General features: G+C 38.1%; 1 protein-coding gene across 5 annotated transcripts in view; it reads left to right on the top strand.

Annotated features, from left to right (window-relative positions):
- firrm (FIGNL1 interacting regulator of recombination and mitosis) overlaps positions 1–21548 on the top strand; it is a 34015-nt gene extending 12467 nt beyond the window's left edge. For 3 of the 5 annotated variants that reach the window (XM_062970911.1, XM_062970908.1, XM_062970913.1), the window contains 15 exons: positions 2056–2204; positions 2623–2752; positions 6570–6750; positions 8362–8444; positions 8769–8820; positions 10688–10777; positions 13392–13577; positions 14161–14283; positions 15989–16084; positions 16212–16325; positions 17021–17125; positions 17600–17659; positions 17978–18058; positions 18604–18726; positions 21002–21548. In XM_062970911.1, the coding sequence (XP_062826981.1) occupies positions 2056–2204; positions 2623–2752; positions 6570–6750; positions 8362–8444; positions 8769–8820; positions 10688–10777; positions 13392–13577; positions 14161–14283; positions 15989–16084; positions 16212–16325; positions 17021–17125; positions 17600–17659; positions 17978–18058; positions 18604–18726; positions 21002–21187 (1759 nt within the window). In that variant the 3' untranslated portion in view covers positions 21188–21548. The remainder of the gene's footprint in view (positions 1–2055; positions 2205–2622; positions 2753–6569; positions 6751–8361; positions 8445–8768; positions 8821–10687; positions 10778–13391; positions 13578–14160; positions 14284–15988; positions 16085–16211; positions 16326–17020; positions 17126–17599; positions 17660–17977; positions 18059–18603; positions 18727–21001) is intronic. The other 2 variants (XM_062970909.1, XM_062970912.1) reach the window with 2 other exon arrangements.
- Positions 21549–24088: the final 2540 nt, after the last annotated feature.

Below are 24088 nucleotides of genomic sequence, written 5' to 3'. Positions count from 1 at the left end.
ATGTAGTAATTTAGTACCAAAACATCGCAATGTATTGAAAACATTGATTATAAAAACATCGACTACTAACACTTTGATTACAAATAAAGAATTGCATAAAATGAACTTACAGTAACAACATTGTCGGAAATTAATGTGTAAAGAGTTCAGTCCTTGCTGCCCAGAGTAAGAGCTGTGATCCGGGCGGGAGGAAGATTGTGTTGGATAATCCAGAATGTTGGATAACCATATGTTGGATAAATGAGACGCTACTGTGTCTTTTTGGCATTGTGGATGGGCGTCTTGGCCAGCAACTATTTCTGGACTTGGAACTGCCCCATTATCTTCAATAACAAGAGAATTGCCATGTTAATATAGTTCTAATACTATATGCTCTCTCCATGTGCACCCATGTTTTGGATCATAAAGTACAAGTGACATACTCTAGCAGTTTGGAGTCTTTTTGCAATCTTTACAAATTAATAAGTAATCTAGGTTTTGATTATCTTCTTTTACAAGCCAGAGATTTGTTCATAAACTATACATGGATCCGTGTTGCATGTTTATTGTTCTCGGATGTGCCTATTAGTTAACAGAGTACATATAACCTAAGGTTAATTACCTAATTTCTGTAACCTCTGAGTGTAAAGAAAGAAATAGGATTAAAGATTTCCTGCTGTCAATGGTTTTGCAATGCATTTTAATAAAAATTAAAAGTTATAAAATTAATGTTGCATGTGAATTCAGTATATTTGTTTCATACATGGTACATATAATTCATGGTTGTAGCTTGATACAAATAAGATCTATTAATTGGTGCACCCTGATTTGCAAAGCAATTTTATAGTGTCAATTGGAATTAAATTAAACTAGAACTATGGGTATGCATCTGTATGCTTGTCCACAATGCCCTGCTTTATGTACAGAGAAAGAATTGTTTGAGGCTACAAACAATGTGATCGCTGTTGCCCATTTTTAGTCAGAAGATACTTAGCCGCTTGTGCTCCTTCTATTTTTATCAGTTTTATACTAATTTATGCAATGCTTTTGATACAAAATAAATAAATACATAACTGATCTCGAATCATTCGTACTTGTAAGTTGCTGGCAGTGTTTGCATTTGCTGCGTATTTATTCTTTAAACCATAAGCCTCCGGTGGTGTAGTGGAGTAAAGCCTCATGACTTGAAGGTTGGGTTGCTGACCTGAAGGCTGCCAGGTTCGAATCCCACCCGGGGAGAGCGTGTATGAGCTCCCTCTATCAGTTCCAGCTCCATGCGGGGACATCAGAGAAGCCTCCCACAAGGATGTTAAAAACATCAAAACATCCTTGCAGACGGCCAATTCTCTCACTCCAGAAGCGACTCAAGTTGCTCCTGACACGGGAGGAAAAAAAAACATAAGATGAAACACTATAGTATTTCAGTTTATCTACTGCGAGAGAGAAAAACTTTGAATTATGGCAATGAAAGAGGAATATGCCATAAATATTAAAAGAAAAAGTATTAAAAGAAATAGTCATGAGACGCTTACTGAACAAGTTCCAATTGACCCAAGCTCAGATGGACAACTTCCAAACAATCTTTGCTTTCCTGCTCTTGAGCAAAGTGCTTTAGTGCATGGTGACTAGATACTAACTATGTGGATAAGTGTGCTTAATCTATTTCTTTCCAGGAGAGGTTGCAACTGGAATGCCAGCCTAGAGCTGGGAAATGTTTCTTGCCACTTGTTTTTTCATGTTGGGACGACTTGAGAAACTGCAAGTCACTTATGGTGTGAGAGAATTGGCCGTCTGCAAGGACGTTGCCCAGGGGACGCCCAGGTGTTTTGATGTTTTACTATCCTTGTGGGAAGCTTCTCTCATATCTCCACATGGGGAGCTGAAGCTGGCAGAGGGAGCTCACCCGCTCTCCACAGATTCGAACCCATCTGGGTACAACCCATTGCACCACTGGGGGGCTCCTTTCTTGCCTCTAATCCTGCTTTATTCTCAAGTGAGAATGCTATTTATCAACACAGTACTGTAATTGTTCACAATGCAAGTAGTGATTAGATGCTGCATATTCTTTCCTAACAGCAGGTTTCCTCCAAGTCTTCATGCCCCTGTGATTTCCAAGTCTCATCAGGATGAAATGGCAAGGGGATTCCTTGTGACATTGGACTCTCTTCTCAGTCTGCTGGTTTCCTTTAGGCCTTTCGTTGAAGTGGTATTAAGTAAAACTCCAGGTACACTTGAATGTGCTGATTGCCTGCCCTATATTGTCTTGTGTGTGAGAACTAAGTATGGTGTCAGGATCCCACGATAGTCCTGGCCTTAATACCCTTTTGGGGAAAATTTAAAACACACACATACACATATGGTACAGTTATATTTAAGTGGATATTGGTTTAACCACATTAAAATAAGCATTACCTTTAATCTGTGACTAATTTTATGATTTTGGACTTTTTCCACCATATTATAGTGTTATAGAAATGATGATGATTTTGATGATGATGATGATGGATTTGACTTCTAGTTTCTCTGAGTTGTTTACATGGCTATGGGCTCCTAGGTAAATTTGCTCTGTCAGGACATGAGAGCACCATACAAATTAAAAAATTGTTTTTAAAATGAATTACTATTTTGAAAAATTTACTCCAGATCTCCCTCCTGAGCTGTACTTTCCACAGTGTCGACTTCTGCTTTCTGTAATGGACACATTGCCATGTCAGCCCCAGGATGTGCAAACCATTTGGAACACAGGAAGTCAGTTTCCAAAAGAAATTCCCAGGTAATGCCATACTATTACAGGGTTTATTTGATTGGGTATGCTCTATGTTGACAAGCTGAGGGTCTGTCTTGTCTTGAATGGAGTTTATTAATAGGAGTATAACAATCTTTTTCTCTGGGGAGACGGCTGAGGCAAAGAAGGGATTTTGCCTTCTCTCTATCCCCTGTTACCATTTCTTCATCTTCAATACTCAGTTACACTACTGTTTCTTTATTCTTCTATAAATTAACTAGCTGTGCCCGGCCACGCGTTGCTGTGGCGTTGTCTGGTGGTGTTGGTGAGAAATGTTTGAGGTAGTGGTGGTATTGAATGTCTGTTGTATGGTTGTCTTTATGTTTAGTATGCATTTGGTTGTTTGTGTACTGTGAAAGTGGTGAGGGTAGAGGGGGTCTATGTCCCTGTGTAGTATTATATAGTATTTATACGTTGTCCATGTGTTGTGAATGCTTGGATTGTGTCCTGCTGCATAGTAGAAAGGGTTGGGCTGGATGGCCCTTAGGGGTCTCTCCAAACTCTTGTGCCTGTCCCTTGGGCTGAGTAGGTTGCTAGGAGACCAAGTTGGCGGAACTTAGCCTTGTAACTGGCAGCAATTGGATAAAAACAATTATTCCTCTCCCTCTAATTAGGACTTTATTTTTCTTTTCTTTTTGTTGTATCAACCTAGAGCCGTGGATGATGGGTTGTGTTGTCAAATTTCGAGGTTGGGGGGCCTGTAGTTTTGTTATTTTGTCCGCTGCCCTGATGCCATCACTCTTTTATATATATATAGATATATTTTATAATTATAACTTCTAGCATGCATATGCTCGTTCTGAGCTTTTAGCTTTTTGAATTTCCTCCTATAACTACTGGCACTTATTATTCTTCTTTGATAATTCTACTTCGGTTTCTTATATATCTGACTTTTAAATTTCACCTCATCTGAAAGTTCTTTGTGCATTCACCTTGGTTTATTTAGAGATCACCCACTTACCTTCCTCATTGGAGTTTTTCACAGCTGCATTTCTCATCTTTAAGAAACTTCCATGCACCATGAATTCCCTTAACTCTGACTTTAGGACCTAATTCAGAATTTCCCTAAGCTTACCAAAACCAGCTTTCTAGAAATTTAGAAGGAGTGTTTTGACTATATTTAGCTTCCCCTTTCCTCCATATAATAAATTCCAAGAGGACAAGGTCATTCCCATCCAAGAATCCCTCTATTTCCATCAATTGGTATCAGATCCAAAATAATGATCCTCTTGTTGCCTTTTGGACAATAACATTGTCTGCAAGGCTAGGGAGGAATCTGGTGGACCTTTTAGAACTGGCAGAGTGTTACTTCCAACAAACAGCAGGGGAGTTGAAACCTCTTCTTACCAAGTCTCTATTTTTTAAAAAAAGATATTTTTAGGACGGCATCATCCATATCTTCAATTTGGCTAGGGGCCCTATAGGAGATGCCCTCAGTGAGGTCACTTTCTTGATGGCACTTCTGTCTTTTAGGTCACATTCTTCAACAGGAAGAAGTGATTAAGGTCTTTTAGCTTCTTGCTCAGAGACTTGTGGTCCTTTATAATATCTTGAAGGCTATGTCTTACTATATCATTTGTCCCAATGCACCAGGTCATATGGAAGGAATAAAAATCAGTGTGCTTGTTGAATCTTGTTAACCTATTATATTTGCCTTCCTTTTTTAAAACTTCAAGTTCATCTTGTAGCAACATCTATGACCATTTGATCATTCTCACAGTGATTACTTGTTGTTTTTTCAGCCCATTGTTGAGTTTCCTATGTTATTGGTCCTCCAATTCCCTCTGTATAAGAAAAACCTTAACCCCAAGATCCTTGTGTCCCTCCCCAGAGTTTTGTAGTTCCTTGCAGTATATTGTAAGCTGTACTTTCTGGTTTCGTCTGTTCCAACATGGATCAGATTGAAGTGATAATGGATAGTGGACTTAATGAACCTTGTCAGCCTCTCTACTACATTGTGAATCTTTGCCCAGGGAGACAGCATGCCTCACAAAATATCTTCTTGGTTGTGTAACAGAAGCCTTTTCCCCCTTAGACCATGTGCTTAGGGAGAACACACAGCTCCAAATGCAAGTGTACATGCCAGCCTCCAGACACTTCAGATTCAGTGCCAAAAACACAAAGTTACCTTTTTCCATCTCAGTAAATAAAAACAAACCTTATGTATAAGACTCAACATGGTAACCTTCAAACAAAATTATACACTATTGTTTATCTCAGTAAATAATAACAAGAATAATGGACCAAACTTGAACATGGTTACCTTCAAGCAAAATCATATGTAGTTGCTTTTGTAATATTGACAGAAAATGAGACCTTTTTTCAGTACTGATTAATTGACAATATCACCTTTACATAATAGATTAAGTAACAGTTTAAATCAGTGGATAAGTGATACTTCTCTTTGGAAGCAAAATAACTTATTCACAGCAAAAGCTTTGCTTTTTGGTAGCAACATAATTTCCTATGATGAACAAACAATACTCTTGAAAAGGTATTATCCCTTAGTTTTCACCATCTCAGGAGTCTTTGTGGCTTAGAAGATGATACAGAAATATCTTTAAATGAGCAAATAAATTAGTTTTGTATGTTTTTTAGCCCTCTATATTATAAACAATCTTATTTAACTATAAGCTTATTAAATATATATACATCATTGACAAACTGCAAAGAAATGAAGCAAGCAAGCAGAGTTTGCATATCTGAAAAAAATGAGATCAGTCTGTAAATAAATAAACACATGAACAGGAATATTCTGAGATCTGTGATAGAAATCTGCTAACCCACAGAGCAGAAACTTTAAGGGCATAATTATTTCAATAACAATTTAGCAGAGCTATTTCATGACATATACAAGCAAACTTTGGCATACTAACCCAGATTTGTACTGGTGATGCTAACTTTAAGATTTAAGATCTACTTTGGATATTTTTTGGATATGTGCAAATATCTGGTGATCATGGAACAAAAGCTCTTCAAGAGATGAAATGGCAAGGTACTGATAGCCACCAAAACCTATCATGTGCTACCTAGAAGATATTTTGACATTTGAGGTATCAGCATTATACTTATCTACTGATGGTTCTGTATAGTACAAAAGTGACCATCTCCAAGGTCTTTAAGAGTATAGTCCTCCTTATAGTCTTCATTATAATAAACTATTTCATAGAAGGACAACATAAAACTCCAAAATAATGCTTGTCCAAAAATGGACAATGTATACAAATATTTAGAATAGTCACTGACGAAACAGGATCACACCTTGTCCTTTTTCTTGTTCTGTTGTGTTTTGTTCAGTATAAATGTTGTGCTTAGCATAAAAGCTTTAAAATGTCATTGTTACCTAATTTTCTTCCTTCCCTTTAACACAAAACACTACGTGCCAAGGTTGAAAAAAAATCTGTTCCTGGTTTGAAAGTATTGTTTCCTGTTTAATTGGACAGTACTGTACTTACTTTGAAAGTAGTTGTTATACTCCAGAAACTTCGCTTTTGTGGCTGCCACAAACTATGTTGAATTGGTTGAGACTCTATGAAATATTCATTCAAAATCTATAGCAAAAGGCGCTGAAGGATGTTCCACAAGGTTTTGCAATTTAATAAACCTTTTCATTGTTTTTATGATAGAACCAATTAGGAAATTACATTTATAACCCAGGAACAAAAATTGTGTTACATAGTGTAATTTTTTATTTTACATTATTATAATTGTTAACCATTTATGTTGAAATGCACAGTGAATAGTTCCAGTGATCTGGTCATCTGGTAGTAAAGAAGTAACACTGCTATTCTCCTTTTCTTTGAAGAATGACCTTGCTTTCAGCCCTCTTTCATAGTCTTCAGCAGTGCTCTGGCGAGCTATCCCTTCCTGTCCTCTCTCCAGGAATGATGGAAACAGAGCAAGACAAAAGCACCTTTTACCACTACGTCTGCATCCATCTGTGTGCCTTTATCACAACATTCTCTGTATCACATTTTCATCTACTGGTAAGGAAAGGTCTTGCTTATTTTAAACTGCTAGTGTAGTCTGAAGTTTGAAATCAAGATTTCACTTCACCAGAGATAGTTAGGCCACTCTTCAGAGATACATTTAGCAATACCACATTTATCAAAAATGTAAATCACTAGAAAAAGCACACTGATCACTGTATGGTTTCGAGTGTTACTGTTATGCCCAGATCTTGATAGATATGCTGTATTCTGTATAGTGACTGTTTTTGAAAAAAAATTGTTCCAAGAACAATGGTATCAGTGTTTAAGATACTTACTTCTTTTGTTCTAGAAACCATCAATAATGTTAGAGACTTCTGAGGAGATAATGTATTTATTAGATAAATAAAGTACTGTTAGAAAGGGACAAGAGGATGGGAATTGGAAGTGTGTGGTGATTGGTGAAATGTCTGAGACAGTTTTTAAAAGTCAGATATGTTGGAGGGAATGAGAGAAACTCTTAGACCACATCTACATTGACTAATGCAGTTCAAAGACAGCTCTAAACTTCGGCAGCCAGACAACAAACACTCACAAAAGCACAGAAAAGAAAGCTCTTAATGTGCATCAGCGCTCTGTGGTTTGTGTCATCACCATCTGGCCTCAGACTGGTTCCAGGATTTCCTTTATCATTATCTGCACTGTGAATCCACTTTTTCAAAACTGATTTGAAACTGCATTAAATGGTCACTATAGATGAGACCTTAGAGTGAGGTTTAGAAATCTGTAGGGTTTAGAAATGAGTTAGGTTTAGAAAGGCTCAGGGTCAGAGATAAGCATTAGAGTCTGGGTTAGTATGGATGTGGGAGAGAGAGAATTAGAGATGTGATTTAGATGTAGTAAATAAGTAATCTGTGATGTTATGTTCAGTTTCTGTTTAATAAATCATTATCTTATCATACACTTGAGCTATTGAGGACACTACATACTGGAAGGTTTAAGTTCAGGTGGGGGTGTCTGATGGGGAACAAAGCTGAATAAAATCTCATACAGGAATTGCAAGGCATCTAGGAGGTCCCATGCTTCTAGCAGAGGGATAAATGGAAGCACTCCTTTATGGCACTTGTTGGGATAACTAGAAGCTCTCACAACTGGCAACACTGAAGGGATTTGAAAAAAAAACCTTATGCCACCATTTTGCAAATAAGTAAAATCTCTTCAGTTCTTTAGACCAGGGCTTCTTAAACTTTTTAGACTCACAACCCCATTTAACCCAAGCCATTTTTACATGATCCTGGGTGCGTGGATATATAAAATAGGTATAAAAATCAAACATTTATTGTTAGTAAATCAGCATTTGCAGGACTTGCTAAACAGGCTGATTTTCCTTTCTGTGGAGTACAGCTGAAGCATTTCCTGCAGAGTCCACTGCAAACTGACATCATCAATTAGGATGGAGGAGAAAGGATACAGAATGAGACAAAACACCAGTAACAGGCATTTAAGAATGAGGGGGAAAGGATTCCCTCAGCCTAGCTTAATTCTATCTATCTGATCCTCATTGAGGACTATAGAAATGAGCAGTGTGTGGTTGAACTCCAACAAAATGGCCATAAAAATAAATTCTAAGCAAATTTGCGCTTGTGTATGTTTTCTTTTTCTCATTAGGAATGCTCCTTGTTGGAGACCATACTTGGTTCTAATACAATCACTGCTCTCCTGGCTATGGATGCTTGGTGTTTCCTTGCTAGGTAAGATTAAAATGTATTGAAGGAGAAGGGTGTAATAAGTGACTGAATTTCTAAGTTATCTCTCCTTTTGAAAAGCAAGAATTTGTATAGAAACTAGTCTTCAAGAAGGATAAAATGGCATGAATGCACTATTCAAGTTTTTTCCTATAATAAAAGGTAGCAGATTATCAGATAGCAATGAACTTCTCAGTCTTGAAACAGAACTTGAACCCAAGTCTTCTCCATTCAAGATCAATAAAGACTAACAGAGCAAGAGGAGATCTGATGGCATATGTGCTAATCATTGGTTCACTTACTGGTTGTAATCTCATTCTCATCTTGCAGGTTTGAAACAGCCGATCTGTGTGCTCACCATACATTTATAATAGCACATTTGGTAAGTCAGCTGCATTTTATTTATAAGCAGACCTATATGTAACCAGAATTGAAAATATAACTAGAAAACCATGGCCCCTTAGTATTGGGAAGAGCTTTGTAGGCCATCTAGTCCAGCTCTCAGATCAATGCAGGAGCTCCAGCGAGAGCATCCTAGTTGGTAGGATGCTCCAGCCTCTTTTTGAGAATTTCTAGAGAAAAAGTCCCCCACTACCTGGAGTTGAAAGAGACCACAAGGACCATCCAGTCCAGCACCCTGGCAGGTGGCCATCCAGCCTCTGTTTAAAAGTCTACAGAGAAGGAAACTCCACCATAATCCAATGCAACATATTCCACTTTTGAACAGCGCTTACCACCAGGAAGTTCTTGCTAATGTTTAGGTGAAATCTTTTTTCCTGCAATTTATCTGAGTAATTAGTTTCATTACCAATCTGTTAATCAAAATATCGTGGGAGACATGTTTTGCTGAAATTCCAACTGATCATTTCATTATCACTCAGACACTAGTGAACACGCTCCATTATCTGTTCCAGTATTTTTCCAAGTACTGAAGTCAGGTTGGTTGGTCTGTTCGCGGGATATTCTTTTGCCCTTTTTGAAGACAGGGATGTTTGCTCTTCTCTAGTCCTCCATTATGTCACCCAGTCTCCAAGATTTGCCAGAAATAATGACAGGAAGTCCATAGAGCCTTAGCAAGTTTCTTTGATACTTGAGGTACATGGTTATCCAAGTTCCCAAGTCTGTTGGCATTCAGACCAGATCTGCTCAGATAAAGTTTCTTGGCTTTACTGATTCTTTGAAAGAGAAGAGGGCTCTTGCCTATTACATTTACCATATTTCAGCTGTCAAAAGACTCCATGAATTTTTGTTGCCTATTTGGGACATAAGAAGTGTTCCCCGTTGTCAAAATGGATGATGAGTACTATTTTGCTTGAATATTAAATTTGCTAGTTGCCGAGAAGGGAACCCCTGGTTAAACCGTTGAGCTGCTGAACTTGCTGACCGTTAGCCCCAGCTTCTGTCAACCTAGCAGTTCAAAAACATGCAACTGTGAGTAGATCAATAAGTATCGCTCCGGCGGGAAGGTAACAGCGCTCCATACAGTCATGCCGGCCACATGACCTTGGAGGCATCTACAGACAATAGTAGCTCTTCAGCTTAGAAATGGAAATGTGCACCACCCCCCAGAGTCAGACACTACTACACTTAATGTCAGGGGAAAACCTTTACCTTTACCTTAGTTGCCAAGAGCTTTATTTTTTTTCCCAAAGTAATGAAGGACTCTAGGTGAGATAGTAGAGGGAGTGAATTAAATGTCACAGCATGTGTCAAATTCTGAAGTACAGCTTTTGGAGATGATTGATTTTTGGGCTTACCATAATTTTGATAAGCAGTATTTTACTTGTTTGATTGTTTACTAACCTGTTGTTTTCCCTTCATGTGTAGCATGTGATCTAGCTCATATTTTTGAGTCACCAATTCATTTTTAGACATCTGCAATCTGGAGCCTGATGGATTTCTGTTTTCTAGTTTTGGAAGGTAGTTAATTCAGAAGGTACAGGCTATTTATGTGACAGAGTATGGCTAGACAAATTTTAGGTCCTTGATCGTAGGCATATTGGTGAACTACAGTTTCAAGAAATAAATGTTGATAGGGCTTTCTGTCTAAAACTGGGTCCAAAATATATTTACTTGACTGTATAGATAAAAGTTATACATTGTGCATATGAAGAAGTGAATTATAATCCACAAAGTTTGTTAAAGGCATTACATGACTTTATTATTTTGCCAAATACTGTTTTCTTTTTGAACCTTATTTAAATATTTCTGTATTTGTTCATTAAAAACATATTTGTTTCCTGATTCAGTTAAAAGTTTGTCCTGCTGAGAGTTACCAAGCCACTCTGCTAGGGGTCTTATTACGCCGTTTGCTCTTTTTGATGACCGCTGAACACCAGGCAAGTACTGCTGTAGTCTGTCTATAAATAATAGACTAGTTCAAATATTTATAATCTACACATATTTGTACTGCATTTTTCAGTCAGATTAATCAACTAGTTTTGTCTCATTACTTGACAGAACAATTTTGTATTATTATGGTCAGCTTGAATGTATTAGGCTGAATGACAAAGGCATAGATATTTTTTATTGTAGGTAGTATAGCTTTGCTTTATTGTCATAACAGGATATGAAAAATATTTTCATTTTATTTTAATTAATATGCATATACATTGCATCTTCTCCTAGCTCCCAGAATGGATAACAGTAAAGCCAAATTGTACAACATACTACAGTTTAATATAGTTGATGCTCACAATACAAAACAAATTTTATTATTTTCGCAAGAAATAAAACAGCATTATTTTAAAAAAATAGCATATAGTCAGACAGTAATCTCCAACGGACACCACTGTATGACCTGCAATGTTCCCTCATTAACCTCCCTAAAAACTGTAGGGCAGGGATCCCCAAACTAAGGCCTGGGGGCCGGATGCGGCCCATCGAAGCCATTTATCCGGCCCCCACGGCACAAAGGCAGAAAGGGGTTGGGCTAAATGACCCAAGGGCTCTCTTCTTCTCTTACAACCCTTATTTATTATTATTATTATTATTATTATTATTATTATTATTATTATTATTATTATATTGTATGATACAGCAAATAAGATAGATATGCTGGATTTCGTATCACAAAATCACATTATTATTATTATTATTATTATTATTATTATTATTATTATTATTATTAACATTGAGGCTGGGTGGCCATCTGTCAGGGATGCTTTGCTTGTGCTTTCGGTGCACAAAGGCAGAAGGGGGTTGGACTCAATGGCCCAAGGGGTCTCTTCCAATACTCTTTTTAATTATTATTATTGTTAATAATAATAATTATTATTATTATTATTATTGCTCAGTGGCCAACTATAATCCGGCCCTCCAACAGTCCAAAGGATCGTGAACTGGCCCCGTGTTTAAAAAGTTTGGGGACCCCTGCTGTAGTGGGTGGGGAAGAAGTCAGTTCCCATTGAGGAATTTCTGTGGGTCCTAATAACAGGCTATCTAACTTCAAGAAATAGGGATACGGAAGTAGGACTTCCAGAGTGTGCATCAATATTCAAGAAATTGAAGTATTTAAATATCCTAGTCTTAGGCACTTTAAGGCATGGGTGGCTAATATGTGGGCCCTGGGCTACGTGTGTCCCCTGCCATTTGTATGCCTCCTGCAGTCGTGCTGCTGCTTCCCCCCAAATTACATAAGTTATATTGTTGGTAGACTGAAACATCAGCCTACAGTATCCTCTCAGGTGGGACACAAAGCTATGATAAGCCCTCAAACTGAGCAGGAAGACAAATGCACAACAAACAATAACTTTGGCCCAGGAAGCTACCGTGTCCTAGCACTGGTTCATGCCAATCTACTCACAGCAGTGACAGAAACAGATGAAGTTTATTCCAGCCATCAATATTTTATAGAACCTCAGAATTACACAGAGAGGGACAAAGTGCACGTGAGCTAGCACAGCATATAGCCAGAAAGTATTTGTTGTTTGAAAAGATATTCCCAGGGTTTCGCACTGTGTATAACTGTAAGTTCTGGGTTGTTGGCCCTGGGCACACAACATTACAATTACGAAATTCTCAACAAACAATATTGGTCATGGGAAAATGTCAGCTATTGTCAAGATGGAGTTTATCAAGCTCACTAAAACAGATCAACATACAGGTGAAACTTTAATGCTTATTTTATGTCAATAATATGATATACAAAATTATTTTTCCAGGAGGCTACTTACTGGAAAAGACACCGAATTTCATGTTTCCCAAATCAGTCCTGTAATTTTTGTAGCAATGGCAATGAAAACATTTTGATCAGCAAAGGGTTGCAGCCCAATGGGCTTGCGACAGGAGTGGGCACTGCATTCCCTGCTCCTGGTTTAAGGCCTCCTGACAACATTAAGTCTGATTTTTTTCTTCTAACAGTAAATAGTAACCATACTTATAGGAGCAACAGTATATTCTTGGAAGTTTTATAAATGTTCATTCAGAGAGGCATTTAATACATGTTAATACTATAAATAACAGAGGGGAAGTGTGTCTTGTCTTTCTGGGATGCTTCTGGTCTTCAGCTTCCCTCTGGATTCCCTATTTTAACTGAGAATAAAAAAATTGGCTTGCTGTACATTTATTGTCTTTTGAGTAAGAATTGTTTGTCACAATAACTTTCTTGCTTATGTCTAGAATGAGTAGTTGGAATATGAAGTCTTTATATTAAATTGAATTAATATTAAATATAATTACGTTAAAATAAGAATGTTTATTATTACTGTATTAAGTTTTTATTCATAAAGTATAATGTTGTTTGAGGGATCTTCTGACCCAGTGGGTCCCCAGATATTTTGGCCTTCAACTCCCAGAAATCCTAACAGCTGGTAAGCTGGATGGGATTTCTGGGACTTGTAAGCCAAAACACCTGGGAACCCACAGGTTGAGAACCACTGTTCTAACAATATTAAAAAGGGGGGTATTGAAGTTTTTTCTGTTCTTTCCAATATTGTCTTCCTCTCTTTGCAGGTCAAGTTTGCTGATAAATTTCCTCCTAAAGATACAGAGAACCTGCAGCTATGGCAGCATCTTTCTCTCCAAGCCCTTACTCCTCTGCTTAGGCCACAGGTTGCCCGTGAGATTTTTGTAGTGGGATTTACACAATGTCAGGAGTGGTTGAACAGTGGAAGATCTTTAGATGAATTTCCACAAGTGGTGAGTAAAAGTGGTGAAGCTTCAATTAACAGATTTCTGCTAGTGAATTAAACATTATGATGAGGCTGCTCTTCTATTGAGTTGCAATTTAGAAAAATATAATTTTTCTGCAAATATCGAGAAAAATGGGTCTTTGGGGGTTTTATGCCTGGAATCCCACATGTTTTTCTCTGGAGAGTTATTCTTCTGTAACATACAGAATTTTCAAATACAGGAAGAATACTGTAAAATATTATTTGCTCATTTCCTCAATGCATGCTATAACTGTATTCTCAATTCGCTGTTGACACGATAAATAAAATTTCCTCAGTGGGGAAAAAACTATCATAATTTTTGGTCTTTGCATATAAGAATGAAGTAGTGAAGAATTTGCATCCTAGTGATCAGAAAATACAGAGTAATATTTACTTGATTTGCCTTCATTATTTCTAGCATGTAAAAATACTTTTAAAAAAATATTGCCATTGTGGATCAAACTTTCTAAAATTGTTCTACTAAGACTCCTTATTATGCTTGCTATTATCCTGTAGAAGTTCATCTCATGAAGTATTCCTAACTTCATAAATGTTTCATTTTCTTTCAGAACATTGCTTTCTCTGCTTTGCTGTCTGTTTGCCAGACTTCTGGAGAGACGCTGGAGCCAAAACAACGTTTAGCTCTGCTTGGAACCCTTGGCCAGTTCGTGGCAGTTCTACATGCCACAGAGGTTAGAACAATTCTGCATTATGTTGTTATGGTTTCCATATAAGAAATATGATACATCAGAAAAGTTGAGTGAACAATACCCTGCTCTGGTGAGGGTATTGTTATACAAAAAGAATTCCCATCAGTTTATTGGCTTAGAGTAGGTGTGGAGGACATAGTAGACTTTACTGATGCTTTTACAATAGCTTCCTTGCCACATATGTGACAGCATTCCTTGCTGGCTTTTGTGATAGTAAAATTATGCCATGTGCCAAAAGAGAAAAAAGACCCCTAGTTTCTGGTTTTTATCATAGCTAGGTAGGCTTCAAGCAAGAAGGTCTTTCCCAACCTAATTCTATACAATATTGAATTTCTACATTATTTTATTATGATATTAATTGCAGCTAATTATACTGTAATTTGTTATTCAGACAGTCCCTGAGTTACAAGCACCCGACTTACATATGACTCCTAGTTATAAATAGGGGATGGGAGGTGAGACAACAGAACAGAGAGGAAATCTACCCATTGGAAGGGAAATTCACTCCTGAAAGAGTTATCCTGGGAAAATGGTGTCTCCACTGAAGCTTTATCACCAATCCTTGTTTCTACAACAATCCAAATTTTTTAAAATCCAAATGTCACAGGGACAGAAAAGGAGAAGAAATCTTCTGAACAGGAGCACAGACAGTAAAACAAACAAACATTACAAGGTGTTAACCCTTCCCTATGCTGTCCAAAATTATTGACTGAAGTTACACTTTGAAAATGTACCTGTTCTGACTTGCATACACATAAAAACAAACCTACAGAACCTATTTTGTTTGTAACCCGGGCCCTGGCTTATTAGTTTTGACTTAGTTCTTCATTCATGTCACAGTAATCTTGAATCGTAGTTCTTCTTTTTTCTGATATTAACTACCCATCCTAATTTGGGGCAATTTGAACATTTCTATTATTTCATCCAAGTAATGTATAACAATACTGAACAAGTACTAGTCACTGCTCATTGGGACCACTGATCAGCACTCTTTGGCTTCAATCAAACAGTAACCTAACAATAGCCAACATTTTACCAGCTTGTCTAGAAGAATATCAGAAGCTATACTGAAATCACTGTAGGCTATATCCATGACATTCCTCTTATTTACTGAGGTTGTAATTACACTTTTAAAATAGGTAAGAGTAGTTTGCCATGTATGTTTATGACAAAGCAATGCCAACTGTTGATAACTACAAACAGCACTGGAGATGTGTAGGTGAGTCCCCCAGTAATACTTAGTCATCCCTAAAAGAGCCCATGCCTGTCTACATCCAAATACTGGACATATATGTGTGCATTCACATACATTTCAACATATTATTAAACAGTTACAGAAAAACAACCTGTTCTTTGTCTCTTTTAACAAAAATCCATACAAAGGAACTGAGTCAGAAGGCAGTAGCCTGTGGAAATTTATATTTAGCCTGACCTAAATTCACGTTTCCAGTCATATTCTGCAGGTTTTAAAATAGTAGAGGTTTTTTAAAATGGATCTTTGATCAATAAAACCAACTGATTTCCATGGCCTGCCTTCCCTAGTACCACTTCAGAGACTGAATGTCTCCCTGCCAGCCCTCAGTGGTATTAAATACACAATTTCCTGTTCCTAGAATTTTTAACTCTTTCATTTAACTGGAACTGGAATTCTTTGAGGTCCATAAGATGTTATTTTTATCTAATGAAGGTGTCCAGTCTGTCCCATCTACAGCACGGCTGTTGCTTGATATTTCGACTTCTGCAGCTCTTCATCCAGATGTTAGAGCCCCAGTTACTAATCCAGGTAAGAAAAGGGACACCACATTCAACTCTGATGGCATGAGTGGGGAATTCATGCTGGGCCGGGGAGACGGGGCAGCAAGGCTCCTGATCTTTTAATGGGCAATCTCAAATAGTCCTTTTTCTTGTAGATACTTGCACTGCAAACATCCCTCATCCAGCTGAATCCCTCAGATCATATTCTCATTGCAATCTTAGATTTTCTCTCTTCAGTGGGGAAAACCTTTATTGTACCAGATTTCCAGGTAATTACACTGGGCTGTTTGTTCAGTCATTCATTTTGATTATCCTTCAGTAGGTGTTATTTATGTGTGAAAAGAATAATAAAACCAAAGCATGTTTATCCATAAGAATTCAAAATACATAATAAGCATAGATGGAAGTAATATCAATTCCTAGAGACAATAATGCATTACTTTTAAATTATACTGGGCTTTGCAGTGTTTATCACTGAGTTTATTTTCATGTAAGAGTTCAGCTGCAGGATACTATGTCTTCCTCTGTTAACTGCCGAATCATTGGAGTGGCCTGGATGTTGCTGTTGTTGCTTACCATGGGGAACTCAGTTCAGGCAATGAAAAAGGAGCTGGGATCAGCTCAGGATGGCAACAAAACAAAGGTGGACTCCCAGATAGAATGCACCCTCTTTTTCCTTCTGCAAGTACAGAGCAGCCACATCATTGTCTGAATTTTGTCTCCCTTCCTCACTGATAAGCCCTTTCCAGATCAATATAAATGCATACATATTGACAGTGGGTTGATATATTGCCAGTGTTTTTCTGAAAGTAGGAAATCCTAATTCAGGAAGACTGGATTTTTTAAAAAATTGTCATCCTGTAAATCTTATTTGGCAGTTTAATTATTGTAATTGTGATTCCTGGAAGGAAATGTATGTACTAAAAACTTCCAGCAATAACTTTGGTGTTGTAACTCTCGTTAGGGACAGATTCTGCCTGAACTATGTAGTTTGTTTGCTACATTGCTGGCCAACAACAACTGGATAATTCAACAGCATGCTATAGAGGTGTTCACTCAGTTTGCAGAGGTAAGAGGAACTTCTTTTGTCCCCATAAATATCAATTTTAGGCTGGAAAGGCACCCACTCCAGACAGAATTAAGCAGTTTTAAGCCTGTAAATAATAGTTATGTGCATTCGGGGCAAACCTTGATCCATCTTGTGTCCCGGCACTCCTTACTCACTGCTTGGGTACAGACCCTGCAGCAGAACCTGTGAGGCCCAAAGCACCCAGGCCTACAGGTGCAGGCTTTGGGCCTATGCGCCCGAGCCTCGCAGACTGCAGCCGAGCACCGAGTAAGGAGCACTCCTTATTCGGCGCTCGGCTGCAAACTTTGCAGCAGACCCTGTAAGGCCCGGGTGCGTAAGCTCAAAGCCTGCACCCATAGGCCTGGGTGATTTGGGCCTATATGTAAAGCCCCCCCCCCCCCAATAATGGGCCAAATGGAAACAGATCTTTCAACACTGAAGACAGAAGAAAAATATCTGCCCTTTCAATTTCAGGAGGTGCAATCGAAACAGATTGGAGCCCTCACCAATAGCTGGGACATGAAACGGATCAAGGTTTGCACATGACTAGTTTTCACCCTTCCTTGGGTGAAGTAAGAGATACTGGTTTAGAATTTTAAAATAGTAAAATTAAAATAAATGCCTTGATGAAAAATGAATACTCTAGAAGACAGCTAAGATTTAGGAACCTGAACTATAGTACCTATGTTTATCATTAAATTCTGGGCACACTTGTTTTAAATTCCACTAATGCAAAATATTTACAATAGTTTAGTAGAAATTTCTTGATTCTGCTTGATCATGACTCCATTAAAGTAATTGAGCAGCCAAGTAGAGTTGGTAACAGCCCTCAATTCATTTATTTTTATGTAGGAAACAAGCCATGAGGATATTCTTCCCCAGTGTCTTAAGTCTGAAGAAATCAAAAGCAAAGTTGTTATTTTCCTCTCAAAGGTAGTTTTTCAGTAATATTTATGCTGGTTGCTGTCAGTTTGCTGTTTTTTCCTAAAGCATCTGTATTTCTGTTTCCTGTACAGAAACTATAGCACTATAGCTAGCATTCTGTTAGAGCACTGTGGAAGTTGGCATTACTTTTCTCCCTTGCAGCATCCATCGGATCTAGTGACAAGACAGATTTTACTTTCTCCATTTGTACAGTCATCCAGTTACCCAAAATTATTTCTGTATAGGTTCTGTGGAATTCCACGTGTTAATTTGGCATATTTATATCACACATTGACAAGAAATTTCCATGCCATTTATTAACCTTTGGAACCTAGTATGATAGTTAGCACCTTCACAGAATTATATTCAGAATACTGTAGCAGTTTCATTTGGGAGCTGGGAACACTCACCAAATGGTGAAGTTCTGAGTATGCAGACATAACAGGGGTTGATGAGATAAGACAATAATCTGAAGCTCATTGCTCTTCTAACCTCCACTGTAGCAGCAACAGCTTTTAATTTTAACAGTACTTCTCCTATGGCTTTCCTATCAGACTGTCGATATTGAGGAACCAGCAGAAGCACAAGCAGAACGGATGAAAAAGGAAAATGCTCTTCTCAGCAGCTCCCACTTAGGGGAGACCACAGAAGAGAGGCAAAGCGACCTGATTTTAGAGGTATGTGATCTTGAGTGAAAAAGCATGAATGCAGGAAGCCTTCATGGTGCCCACTGTCATGATGTCTTGCGTGTTTAAGCAATACTAAGGGTGGGAATAAATTTGTGCCAGCAAACTTCATGCCAGGCATTTTTTGGTAATAGCTGTTGTCAACAGCCACTTATTTTAATACACCAACTCTTTCAGTCAATACATCTCTCCTGCTTAGTAGTATGAGGTGCTCTGTTCAGATTATTTGGGCATCCCTCCTCATGGAAGCTGTACCCATCACCCCTGCAGAGAGCCTGCCAGTGCTCTCAGAATATGACATTGACACCAAATACTTCTCTTCCAAGTAATAACTTGGGCCATCTCTCCTTTGTCTAGGTATATGGGCATTTTGTATATGACAGTGGAGATGCTAAAGAGATCTTTAATGAAGTCCTAACAGGGGACTAGATTGAATTAGGTTTATCAGGTGCATGAACATCCTAATTGGGGGCGGGGAGGGGGTGATTTTAGAGAGCAGCCTCTGCAGGTCCTTCCCCATACATGATTTGTGAAGAGCCAGCAGGATCACAGAAGACGTCTAGTTACGTTGATATAGTCGAGACATGAAATGATAACATTGGCAATGATAGCTGCTGGGGTTCTCCAGAGGTCTCAGTGCTGCTGTGGCAATTTCACACCTGTCTGCAATCCTTCCCACTCTCCAGGAAGTATGATGGCTGTGCAGGGGGCTTCATGGGATGGTCAACAACAATAGTATATGACAGAATTAGTCTACATGCAGGTCTATTGCACTATGGCAGTAGTTCTCAGCCTGTAGGTTCCCAGATGTTTTGGCCTTCAACTCCCAGAAATCCTAACAGCTGGTAAACTGGCTAGGATTTCTGGGAGTTGTAAGCCAAAACACCTGGGGACCCATAGGTTGAGAACCACTGCGCTATGGTGAGCCATAAGGATTGCATTGAAGTTGTTTACCAACACTTACTACATAGCTGAGATTGTATTATTGCCTTTTATGTTACATCTGCATCTTCCTTCAATGGCTGATTGCATCTCCACCGGGCGGTACGAACCTACCTGGGCCCTGAGATCTTCATGAAAGGCCTTCTCTTGATCCCACCTCCATCTCAAGCACAGTCGGTGGGAACGAGAGGGACTTTTTGGTGACTGCTCCACTACTCCTGGAAGTCCTTTCTTCCCAAGGAAGCCAGAATGGCCCCCTCCCTACTGTCCTTCTAGCGGCAGGCTAAAACTTTTTTGTTCAGGCAGGCTTTTAAAGAAGGTGGTTTTAAATATCAAGTCAGGGGCTGCTGTGGTTTTAGCTATGAATAAGTTTTTTACTGGTTTTAAGGGTTTTAATTTTATCTTTAATATTTAATTCTGTTTTAATGCTTGTTTATTTTTAAGTTTTAATTGTATTGTATTGGTTTTATTGTGAGCCACTTTGAGTCTCTTTCTTAGAGAAATAAAGTGGGATACTACTGCTACTAATAATAACAATAATTAGAATTCAATAGTCATTGCAGCACTGAAGTATTACCATTTAATAAATGCAAGGGTTGATCTGGCACCTGAAAAAACTAGTCAGTATTCATTGTTAGAAGGCAATGAAGTATCTATCAAGCACATTATATTGATGCACCATATTCACAAGTAAGCCAAGGTTTACAAAAGAGGTATGGCATATAAAAAGATTCCTGTCATATCTTTGAAATGAAGACTTGAAAATGGAAATCAAACCTCTCTTTAAGAACAGTTGATGCCATTTTCAGGTGCTGCAGAGATTGCAGCCTTCTTGAGTGGTGGGTGATAATGCCAGATAGAAATGTAAAAGACTGTCGGTTACATGTGATTCAAAAGTTCAATATGAGGGGGAACCCCAACAAATGTTCGTCTATGTTCAAGGAAATGATGCATGGAATGGTCCAATAAGATTTTGCAAGTGTTAAGAGGTAATTATATTTTGTGAATACAGAATTTAAAAATATATAACCTAGGAGGATGCAGCTCCCTGTAGCATTGCAACTCTTTTCTAGCTGTTGGTAGTCAGAAGCCAAGGGCCCGGCTTCCAGGAGACTCTGCCTTGGGTTTTAGGTTGAGCTACCTTAAAACCAGATTATTAGCTTAGTCGCTATAATTAAATAAAAACTTGCATAGCAGGCTACATTGAACAAGCTCTGTTGGTCTTGACTTGCATTGATTGATTTCATCTTTTTACATACACCTTACCATTACTCAATTTTGAAAGATCATATTATGGAAGTCTTATTTGGTTTTTATTCCCTAGCCCTCCCCCAAGAGGATCTGCTATTCACCCAGTGAGGTGCAGTACACATCGGCCATTGACTCTGCTGAAAGAACACTGGAGGTGCTAAAGCAGCTGCTGCAAAAGGGTCCGCCCCCCATTTGGCTTGCAAAGAAATTAGACACATTACAGGTGACGCTGAGCAACTTAAGGAAGACCATAAGTTGACAAGTTTAATTCTTCATCACAAGGTGATTACTGTATTATATTGCATAATACAGCTCTACGCAAGATGGACAAGCAAAAGCCCAAAAGACAAGCTGCATCCCACCATGGATAGCCTCAAGTGTTAACGTTGCTTGCTCAGTTTATTTATACATGTTGCAGGTATAGAGTGGAAAAATCAAGATAGGAACCAATCCAAGCAACTGGCCTTGAACAAAAATTCATGCTTTTTTAGATGCCATTCATGTTCAGCATTATCTCCCAGGATATTTTTCTACCAGCAGGAAGGATATATTACAGGTATGATCAACTGTTGCCCTGAGGCCTCCCATCTAGCAATAAAAGCATCCTGCCTACAAATGAAGATTTGCTATTCTGTTGTGGTCTTATTCTCCCAACTTAAGCATACTCTCTTCTTTTTTAATCTTTTCCTTCTCTGAATGTATATTATTTTGACTGTTAATTTGATAGTATTAAAAATTAATAAATCACACAATAGATAATTCGCTTTATAGGGTTGACGAGAAAAGGCAGTAGGCCAGATCTGAGTACACTACTTAGATTGGATCTAAACTGCCCTCTATCCCAGGATCTGATCGCATATTATCAGCTTTGAACTGGATTATATAAATCTGTACTGTCAGTTAATCTGGGATCAGATCCTGGGATATAGGAAAGTGTAGATCCAGCCCTAAGTTGACCTCATGCATTAAACAAAATCACATACTGGTAGTTGGATAAGTGAGAAAATCATAATTAAAATCCCATTAGAAAATGGAAAACCCAAGGTAAACTAACACAACTGTCACTTTTTTTTTACTTACTAGGAAAAAATACATCATTTTCTACTCTGTTTTCAGCATTAAACTGTTCAGGAAGCTCAACATGTCCATGAAATAATTAACATCCATAAACATCCATCCTTTAAGTAGAGTAAAATTTGATGAAATGCTAAAATGTGTTTTTTATATCGGCACTGAAATACTCTTTGACTTGAATTCTAGGGTGTACATTCAAATTTCCCTGAAACTGCTGTCATAAAGAGATTGGTTCCATCGTTGGTTCCAGTCATCTGCTTTGAATTATATTGTGTGGCAATGTAGACTAATATAACCCAGTTCAAAGCAGATATTCTGGATTTTATATGGCAGTGTAGATGGGGCCTGAGTGGTCTCTGCACATATCAGGCTCACAATCCAGCATCACTATTTCAAACATGTTTTCTTGAAAAGGAATTTTGCAGCCAAATACAACTTGGGTGAATTTTAACTTGTGCACTGATCCTTTTACCAGCAAAAGAGAGTTACCTGCTTGAAGGCTGCAGAACAAAGGGCAGAACTCATTGATGTGACTGCTCAGTTGCAGTTAGAACATGACAACATTTCTCATCTCAGTACTTCCAGAAATTAGAACTGCAAAGCATATGTTGTTTAACAGAGGATAGGGCTGCTTATGCAACCTTGACTGCTCAGTGTGAAAAACATCAGTAAATAGAAACCCATAACACCACTAGTCCTTGAAATATATGCTACATCAGTTGGCACATGTTTCAACAGCATACTCACTAAAAAAAATCTATGAAATAGTAGACCAGACAGTGAAAAGCAGTACATAATACCATGCTTTAGCAAAGTAGTGCATAAGATCAGCTGAAATCTGACAAGAACATCCTCTGAAACTGAAGGGCACCATTTTGATTTGTGTTAAATTTATGTTAGGAAACAAGACCAAATAGTAGTGGCAGTGCCAACAATTTCCAAGTCTAAAAAGATACTATTTACAAAGAAAGATAGCAATCCTATGAAAATTTATTTGGAAGTCACACCACTCAAGGATGCTTGCTTCTAAGTAGATTTACAGAGAATTTCATTTTACTTCACAATGTAGTACGGCTGAGCAGACCCATTCTTTAGTGAAGTTCCCAAACAAACACAGTAGCAGTATTTTGTAGATTTGTGCATCATGCCAAATAGCAAATACAAAGTTTTGAGTTATTTTACTATGTGATTCACTGAGAGGAAATAAAGCATGTATGGCCTCCTGAAGATTCCCACATTCCTTATAGCAGGGACGTGGACATTTTGGCCTGGAATTTAATCCAGCTTGATGAGGATCTGGGAAATGCTCTGTCTCCAAATGGTCCAATTCTGTATGCTTTCCAATTGCAAAGACCCACACCTTGCATGGAAATGATGCTGCTATCTCCAGTCACAGATTACAGTAGGATTTCACCCCCCATCTTATTTTTGTTCCCAAATTAGGAATTCAGTGTGAAATCACCTGGTCTACCAGCTTGCTGCTAGAGACCAATCTGGCCCTAGGGAACATTAAAATTCCTTTCTCATATGTGGCTGTGTTAATTTATGCAAATTGGATAGTCAGGCCATTGCTGTTTGAGCTGATATACCGTCTTAAGTAACAAACCCCAGCATTGACTAATTTTTACGTTTATGATAGCTGTCATTCATGCTCTCCATAAGAGAAGTCCTCATGGAAGGACCTGGTAAATCAGAATCTGAGTACCAATCATTGAGAGACAATATTTTGTCTCTGATAATGATGCTAATGGCATTTGTAACTAAAGAAACAACACTGCTTAACAGGTTGTTTTCTACATGGAGTAAGTTCAGCATCACTAAATATGGAAACATGTAGGGAAAAATAATAGAAAACTGTTCTACAGGAATAAAGATTCTAACATGGAAAGATTTCCTCTACCAAAAGAAGTTCACATGAACACATAAATATAAGAACAGTACTGAATCACACCAAAAACAATCTGGTCCAAAGTGACCAATATGGTGATATAAGCCCACAAAAGAAGGTGCAATTCTCTTAAAATATCAAGGTTTGGAAACCATGTGTATGCTAGTTTAACTATAGCCTAAATTATGAAAAAGTGTT

This window comes from Anolis carolinensis, chromosome 2, assembly GCF_035594765.1.
Source record: "Anolis carolinensis isolate JA03-04 chromosome 2, rAnoCar3.1.pri, whole genome shotgun sequence".
Classification (NCBI taxonomy): Eukaryota; Metazoa; Chordata; class Lepidosauria; order Squamata; family Dactyloidae; genus Anolis; species Anolis carolinensis.
This window is presented reverse-complemented; position numbering and strand designations above follow the sequence as displayed.